The sequence below is a fragment of the Elephantulus edwardii genome, unplaced genomic scaffold, assembly GCF_000299155.1.
Source record: "Elephantulus edwardii isolate Elephantulus edwardi_28Jun2011 unplaced genomic scaffold, EleEdw1.0 scaffold00066, whole genome shotgun sequence".
NCBI classification, from domain to species: Eukaryota; Metazoa; Chordata; class Mammalia; order Macroscelidea; family Macroscelididae; genus Elephantulus; species Elephantulus edwardii.
Window position 1 is genome coordinate 10,158,567 of NW_006399816.1, and position 9,151 is coordinate 10,167,717.

Consider the following 9,151-nt stretch of genomic DNA (forward strand, 5'->3'; position numbering starts at 1 on the left):
AGTTAAGAACGGCAGTACAGCATGGTTTGGTTAATAATATGGTTTTTAAAATCAACAGATCTACATTTAAATGTTATCAATTAATTTCATTTTCATTTGGGCAGCTGTAAACCTTGATTTCCTTATTTATAAAAGAGGTACAATACACCTACCTTACAGATTTATGGGGATTATTAAATTAAAACATGCATGTCAAGTTCTTAGAAGTCCCAGGCACAGAGTTCAATAAATGTTAATTATTATCTCTTAAATAAAAGCCAGTGTTGGTAGGATTACAGACAACTAAAAATAGAATTGGATTATAGTTTTAATGGTACTACAAGTGATTCTTTTTAGATAACTCTGTGGCTATCTTTATAAAAGAATAAATAGAAAGTCTTTATACATTCGATGCCTTCATAACACTTTTGTATTTCTTGAGGAAAAAAAGAGTCTGAAATAAAAAATTACTGATGAGATGTTTGAAGCACTGCTATTCACAACATCAGATCAGAAGTAATTTAAAAGCCCAATTCTAGGGAAATGCCCAAGAAAACTATTAACTTGATATAACCTCCTGTAACCTTTAAACTTAACAAAAAAATAGGCAAGACTTAAGAGTAGAAAATGTAAAAAGCAGAATTAAAAGTGCTTATATATGGACTACAACTATGGAAAGTATGGAAATCTCTAATGAGAAATCAGCATGTAACTTGAAGAGATTCCCCGGTTAGAGTTACATGTTCATTGAGTTCCCTATTTTCTGTAAGGTTTCTTAAGTTCAGCAACTCTTGCTCCTCCAACAGCTTACTCCTACGTGAGTATGAAAGTGATTCTGATTAATGTGACACTCTGGTTTCTGCTTCAATGCTATAGAAAAATTACTTTAAAAAATGCATCTATATTATAATTTATAATATTTAATGCATAAAAGTATGCAAATTACTTTTTTCAAACTTCACAACCTCTCATGCATCAGTTTCTTGTGCATGCTTTATTATGTATTCCTGTTATTTGTGGGGAAAATGTGATATTCATTCAATAAATAATAATGTGTCAGTCAGGGAGTTCTGATGGATTAGTGGTAAGGAGTTGTGCTGCCAACCCAAATGCACATGGTTCAAATCCACCAGCTACTCCATGGGACAAATATGGGCAGTCTCCTCTTGTGTGATTCACTGCTTCTGAAAATTCCCATAGCTGAAGGTTCAGTACCAAACTGACGGTACACCACCATCACAATAACATGTGCCAGTCACTATAACAGGTAGCAGGGATTCAAAGGTGAGTTAAGTCAGACATGGTCCTAGCTTCTGTGGTTCTTACACTTTAGTGTGAAAGAGGTATGGAATATTGAAAAATTACATATTATTTAGGAACACTGAAAGAATTCATGATTCTAGGAAATATTCAACATGGAAAGCACACTAATCTGGTACATCTGGGAAGAGTTCTCTGAAGAAAAGAATGTCTGGTTTATAGACACTTTATAGACAACTTGCATTTGTGCTATATTGTTAGGTTCTAAACACTGTTCCTTGGCTTGGGTACATACAGAGAAAATCCAAAGTAGCTCTTATCTCTTCTTAACACAGATTTCAATATGAGATTAATCCCTCCCCCCCAGTGTAATGGTTAACTCTTTGGTACTGCTGACACTCAAGATGACACTTTTCTTTAGTACTCAAGACACGTTAGTGCTTTTCTACATAAGCAATTTTATTTAAGTGCCTTAGGCATTTTATTTTTCCTTAATGGCATTTCATTCACCTCATTTTGAGACTTATCACGTTTGCTCAAACAGCTTGTATAATCCCATCTCCTTTTTTTGTGAGATTCTCCAGGCTACTGTTTTTGTTTTTTCTCTATCACATATAGGGAATTTTAAAGGTGAATTTACATACAAAGTTACAATGTCAGGCTTTTCAAGTACCTTATGGTTGCTGTGTACCATCAAGTTAGACCCATAGCTGACCTTCTGTTTTCAGAGGGAGTCAACTGCCTGGGAGGATACTGCCCATTTCTCCTGAAGAACATCTGGTGAAGTCAAACCATGTATGTTTGGTTGGCAGCAAAGTTCCTTATTAAGCTGCCAGAACTTATTCAGTGGAGTAAACTCGTGCCAGAGCTTACTCAGTGGGTAAAGTGTTGTACTGGCACCCTAAAAGGCAGGTAATCTTAATCTACCAGTTGATTTGTGGGAGAAAAATGGAAAATCTCCTCTCACCTGATTTATAGCCCCAAAACATCCCCAGGAGGGTTAACTCTGGTTGCCATTCAATGGCAATCAGTGGAATTTATTATATTCAATGTATGGTGCTAAACCAAGTATGACATAATATATAAAACAAAGTTCATTACTATATATATTCTACTCCTAGGAGGAATTGAGATAATTCTCAGTATTGTCTCCCGTAATACATCAGGTGAATTTATAAAATCGAGTGAGTGGAGATTGTATTTAAAATATTCAAGCATGGAGTTCTTTCCATTTTTTCCCCCTGCGAGACAAGAGTGTGGATTAAGAAAAATTAATGGGAAAAAAAGAAAAATTAATGAAAGAGGAGGCTGAGCCTGATGTCCTGCATTTGAGTTTTGGTCCTGCCACTTTCATTTTAAAATCATGTTCATGTGACCAAGCTTTTCTGGGTATGTTATTTATAAATGGAATACCACCACCACCACCACCACCACCACCTGGTTCACAGGGAAAATACGAGAGTGTAATGACATAATGGATATAAAAACTATTCGTCTCATAGTGTTTCCAAGGCTGTATAATCTTTATAAAAGTAGATTGCCATCACTTTCCTCCAGAGTAACTAGTGGCTTTGAATCACAGACCTTTTGGTTAGCTGTCAAGTGTTTTATTTATTGAGCCATCAGAATTCTTCTACAGAGTGTTAAAAAGGTTACTGCTAAGACATTTTACACCCTTTATTATCCTCTACTAAGTTTCCCTTTTGTACAAAGCATTTATCAAGTTTTGTTGTTTTTTTTTTTTTTAAATACACAGAGCTGTTGAGCTGCATGGAAATGTAAAACGAAGTTTTCAAATGTTCTTAGTGTTAAATGGAACCAGTAGTTAAGCTGAAAGGAAATGTGGTTTAGTTCTGTTTCTATTATATACTTTTCATATGGTATTTTAATTCTTATCAACGCCTTGCTGTTGATTCTAACTCACGGTGACCTCAAATGAGCTAGTGTACAACTGTGCTCTCCGAGCTTCTCCATGAGTTATTCTTTGTCCAGAGATTGTCCTGCTTTTCTCCCCCTCTCCACAAGGTGCAACCAGCTGGATTCAGAACTGTACTCTCTAGGTGAGTAGCAGAGAAACTTAATCATTTGTAGTGCACATTGTTGTTATGGGCTGTTGACTCAGAACCTACTCATAGCTGATCCTCCAGTAGGGTTTCAGAGGCTGCAAATTGCTCAGGAGAAGATTGTCCATCTTTTCCTCCTGGAGCAGCTGGTGGACTTTTACTTCAAGTTTTTGGATTGGGAATCCCTCAGTCCTTTCAGCACCTTCTTAACCAAACTGCTATCTTCATTTTGCAGATGAGAATAATGACTCTCAAAATTTCACAAGGCTATAAATTTATATGGAAAGAGCTTGGGCTTGCTTTAAAAATTCATGTTCTTTCCAGTATTTCATCATGTACATTTCTGTAATTATTTTCCCCTTTCTTAATTTGAGTGGTAGAAGAAAAAACTTTCAATATCAGCAAGTAACTGAGACAGAAATGTTACTTAGCCATTTTATGAACGATCATGTTATTAAAATGTATGGTCAATACAGATACAGTAAACATTTATAAAGAAATTTATGAGGAATAATCTATTTGTGATTTTTAAATTACTGTGATCACATTATGGAGTCTTATGAACGTCAACAGTTATCTGGTCAAAGATGGAACTATCTGTGGTTTAGACAGCATTAAACAGCACAGCCACTGATAGTTATTTTTAGTTTTGACCACAATCTACAGCTGGGTTTACATATGGTGATCTTTTTTAATTGTTTGAGTGATCTTTATGAATTGCTGGAGAAGTATAGACATACTTGTGGGATAATAGAACAGATTATTTGAAAACAGGTTAAGTGTTTAATAACTACTCAATCAAAGTTTGGCTGCCCTTTCTTTTGAAGATTTTGAAGGTGAATTTGATGACTTTTGAGTAGTTCTGGTGGCATGTGGGCTAATCACTGGACTGCTACCCAAAAGGTTGGTTGTTCAAAACCAGCAGGCTGCTACTTGTGAGAAAGATAAGGCAGTCTGATCTGTAAATAGTCACAAGTTTTGAAACACTATGAAACAATTTTACTTTGTCCTATAGGGTCTTTATGCAGCTTGTGCTGTAATCTGAAGGTATGTGGTTCGAATCCACCAGCTGCTCCAAGTGAGAAGGATGGGCAATCTCCTCCTGTGTAATTAACCACCTTTGAAAAACCTGCTGGAGGGTCAGCTGTGGGTCGGTTCTGATTTGATGACACACAACTTAGGGTCTTCATGAGTCTGAAATGACTTAATAGTAGCACGCAGGTGTGGTGCAGATCCTTTTGACTCGAGAGAAGGCAGTATAAAACATAAAATCTTCTTCTTACTTTGTATCATGATCAACATCAGCGGATGCATTTATAGGTTATTATATAGTATCTGAGACGTAGTGTCAGCTGCACATGGCCTCTGGCTTCTTGAGGAGTGGCGGGTACGGAAGCCCTGTGGCATTCTTTTTGTCCCAAGTGGGACTTGGCAGAGTAGACTTGCCAGATGAACTGGGGGTCTCTGGCCCAAGTTTCCCAGCATTTGAGTGTGCCAGAATGGTAAAATACTATCATCTTTCATTGTTTTTGTTCAAACATTCTTCTAGGTCATATAACCCTGGTGTGTCCACTAGCTGTACAGCAGTAACTTGTGGTCGATGTGAAGCTGAACATTGACACTAATGCATGAAATGCGTTAATGGTTACCCATGTTGGACAGTGTTTGGTGGTGCTCCCCTATCAAAACAAACCTGGAAGCAGGAGGGGCATCCACTTCCGTAATAGCTTGCCTCCAGAAACCCTATGAATCTGGAGAGAGGATGAAAGTCACACAAGTGTTGAGGACTTTCCTTCATAGGGTGGCTAAGAGTCGCCTATGACTCGATGGCACTTAACAACAACAAAATATAGTATCTAGGGAGCTCTGGTGGCCTAGTGGCAAGATGTGGTTCTGCAATCCCGAAGGCACAAAGTTTTAGGCAACCAGCTGCTCTGTGGGAGAAAGATGGGCAATCTCCTCCTGACCAATTGTCTCTGAAAATGTGCTGGAGGGTCAGCTATGGGTCAGTATGGACAAAAAGGTATAGTATCTAGTGAAACATTCTAAGTAAATTCTTATATTTTCCTGACACTTATAATGCTAACAATGTAACAGTTCTATGTTTTTTGTAAGGAGACTATGGGCAGACTAGCATCATGCTATGTATTTGGGAAAGGACATTTTAGATTTTATTTAAATTCTTACTAGCTTGTTAAAAAGATAACTTATTTTTAGGGCAAATCCTGGGAATTTAAGAAAAACTGCTCTCAGATCTATTAACTTTCAAAACAAAAGGCACTGATACTTGACACGTTTTGCATTTCCAAAAAGATAGCAGTCTATCTCAGGAGTCAACTCTTTGTCTAGACTAGCTGCCTAAATCAACAGTTACTGAAATAGAACTACTTTCTTACCTTTATCTATACTCTTGGCCTATCAGTAACCTGTCTCATTCCTCCTGTTCGTCCCTTTGTTTTTCACATCTCTGTTGGTGAATGCTAGTTCCAAATCTTGATCTTGGCCTTACCTTCCATTAAGGCCTTTTTTATCCCCAACACATATGGGCTTGGCATGTGAATATTTTTAGCTTTTTCTTTGATTTTTTTTTTAGTTTCAACTTTTATGTCACTAGCCTGTTATAAGCTATGATTACCTACACTTATTATGTTTTCCTTCCTTGGCTAAAAGGAACTTTGTTACTGCTTCAGAAGTCACTGGGTGGTGAGGCTATTTTGAGCCGGGGATGGGGGCAGGGTTAGGCTAGGGAGGCAGCTGGAGGTAATCTTTGGTTTTTAAACTTCATATGCACTGCAATCTAATTCTCACTGAGAATAGAGTGAATGTGTATACCTGATATATTATTTAACTATTACATGAAACAACTCTGAAAAATACATTAGTGTTTTTTGGAGGTATATCAGATAGCATTTCTTTTTCTTAGTTTCATGGTTTTCAAATTACATTGTCTGCACTTTGAATTAAGTATAAGGGTTGAGAATTAAATGTAAAGGTGATTCCCCCCCCTTCCTCAAAAACAAACCAACTCACCTTGACATAAATGAAAATGAGTCCATAAAATTTAGATTGAGAGGTGAGGAAAGTAGAATGTTCATATGAAATAATAACTGTAGGCAGTTACAAGATCCTTGGTGGCACAGTGCTTACAGCATCTGGCCACTAGCCAAAATGTGGATGTTGTATACCATTGAGTTGGATCCAACCCAGAGCTGATGCTCCAGCGGGTTTTCAGAGGCAGCTAATCACATGGGAGGAGTTTGTCCATCCTTCTCCCAAAGAGCAGCTGGACTTGAACTGCATGCCTTCAGGATTGCAGTGCAGTTTCCTGCCACTCGACCACCAGAGTTCCCTAACCAAAAAATTAATAGTGTAAATTTACCAGCAGCTCTGTGGGTGAAAAGATCAGGTAGTGTGCTTCTGTAAAGATTGGGGGCTTTGAAAAGCCTACAGACCAGTTCTATACCACCCCATGGGTCACTAGCAGTTTAAAATGACTGCATGGTAGTGAATTTGGTTAATTGGAGGCAGTTACATGAATCTTAGAAAACGAAGAACTCTGGGTCTAAGGAGGAAGTGAGTGGATGGCTAATAGCCAAGTAAAAACTGTTTTCAATCCAAAGTAGTAGAAATGTCCACCAAAGTTTTTTAAATAAAATTCTTAAAGAACTCTCCATTCTTAAAGCATTCCAGGAATTAAGAGAGGGAAGGAGGACTAACATCATGTTTATCAAACATTTGCAAAGGTTAGGTGGAGCTTAAGTAAACTAGCAGATGAGAGAGCTACCACAGAACTGAGTAACTGACTCCTTACATTACTGAGGTCCTGACTGAAGTTAGGTCTTCATCTGCTTTCAGTCACTTGACCTTGTTAGATATGCAAGATGGACAAGGGACTTTTGGGTCTTCTATAGTTTTTCCCCTTGCATTTCCTTTTTTACTGAGGTTTGTTCTTCTGGAATTCACCTATTCCTTATTTGTTTTTCTTTGGAAAAGGACAATGTGGACACAAGAGACCAAAATGGAATTAAAATCATACCAATAGGAAAAGAAAAATCTTACTTGAGACTCATGTGTAATAAATGTTAATTTTAAGGTTCTGCTGCATAACTTTTAAGACATTTTCACAGAACACAGTGTTCTCAAAGAGGATTAAAATGAAATTTTCCATTAGGATATTGCAGAAGATGACATTCTTTCAGGAAAACATATTGAATACTAAAACTTTCCTCTACCAGATATCTTTCCTCAGGCACTGAGATTGCAGTCATCCAATAAATGGGACAGGCACAAAAAGGCAACTTCAAAAGTCACAAATATACCTCACAGTTAATTTTTAGCGAGTCTGGCAATGAGATCTTTCCATTCTTGCCTCTTTTTAGTGATGTATGCAGGGGTAAGTAGCTGCAGTAGTCCTTCTGGCTGCTGCCTAAAGAAGCTATAACACAAGGCCTCAGTGTTACAGATCACATACATCCCACAGTCATAGCTGTTCTGTTGAGCAGGGGCTTTCTCTTCCACAAAGGCCACTCTGTCTCCTTTTCTGCTTAAGAAAATTTCCAGTTTCTCTGCTACCTGCTTTGCATGGACTGAGTTGCTCCTACTATGGGAATCATAATGAGAAAAGCTGTTTTTATCCTGGAGATACACCAACAAACTCCAGTGTGTTCCCCCAGCTGCTCGGTTGGAGTTATCATTGATGGCTAAAAACACAACTTTCTTGTGGGGGAGGTCCAGTGGTTCAAGGAAGATGGTGATCTCCGCTAAGTTGCTAGTACATTTGATGAACTGGGTGACTTCTGGGCTAATGAAGCAGACTTTGTCAGCATGGTCACAAAACTGACAGTTGGCAAAATACTCAAAGGCAAACCCAATAATATGGTCATTGAGCCAATTTGGAGGATCCAACAGGCAGACATCTGATTGCCGCAGTAAACTGTCCATGTAACTCAAGACCACAGGGTCCATCGTCTGGCTGCTCCAAAATTCTAGAAACTGAAGAAGAGGCAGAAAACAACATTTAATATGGATTCTAATGTCCAGCTTATGTGCTACGTGAATAACCAGTCAGAACAAAACCTGAAAATTTCCCATGCTAAAACAGTAAGCATTTAATTTCCTCTTTCAATGCAGATATTGGTTAAAATTACAGCTAATGTTTTACCAACTACTTTAACATTAACAGCATATTTAGTCCTTTAATGACTATGCAGGATAATAATGGCAAATAACTTTAGTATTAAAGATGAGTTTTAAGGCATCTGAAGAAAAAGCTATTAATTTCCAAGGGAAATAGTTTCCATTTCAACTTTAATTCTCAGGAGATAAGATAAAATATTGCTTCCTCATTCCATAATGGAAACTGACAGTGATTAGAACTGTAGTTAAATGAAACCATAATTTCAAGAACAGAAAGTCATGAGAGTAATACTAATGATATTAATTTCTGATCCTGCCTGTGAACATGGGTGAAATTGCTTGTCTTTGTCTATTTCACATCTTTAACTTCAAAGAATAAGATAAGGATTATGTATGTAATATTGGTAATATATTAGATACCCTTTTGGTAGTGAAGAGCAGTGTGGCACAGAAATTATGAGATCAGGCATTAGCTCCAGTTTCACTACTAATTTGCTGATATCATCTAGTGCAAATAATTGAAATGATTTAGGCTTTGTTTCTACCATCTACAAGTTTGACAAAAAGAAGTTTATGTCTTCTTTATATAATCCAAATAACTGTAAAGAAGGTAGAATAATTTTTCTCAAAGGTTCTAAAAAGGATAAATGTTGGGAGGGATTGTATAACAATGAAAGAATTAATCTTTTACTTTTCAAAGAGAAGAGCTAACT

General features: G+C 37.3%; 1 protein-coding gene across 1 annotated transcript; it reads right to left on the minus strand.

Annotated features, from left to right (window-relative positions):
* Positions 1 to 7,628: 7,628 nt before the first annotated feature.
* On the minus strand, positions 7,629 to 8,267 carry SENP8 (SUMO/sentrin specific peptidase family member 8). The gene has a single exon (XM_006888398.1). The coding sequence runs from the start codon at positions 8,265 to 8,267 to the stop codon at positions 7,629 to 7,631; it is 639 nt and encodes a 212-aa protein (XP_006888460.1).
* Positions 8,268 to 9,151: the final 884 nt, after the last annotated feature.

What these genes read in the sequence shown, in the direction of transcription:
- SENP8 (XM_006888398.1), bottom strand. Translation starts at nt 8,267, where the DNA reads ATGGACCCTGTGGTCTTGAGTTACATGGACAGTTTACTGCGGCAATCA.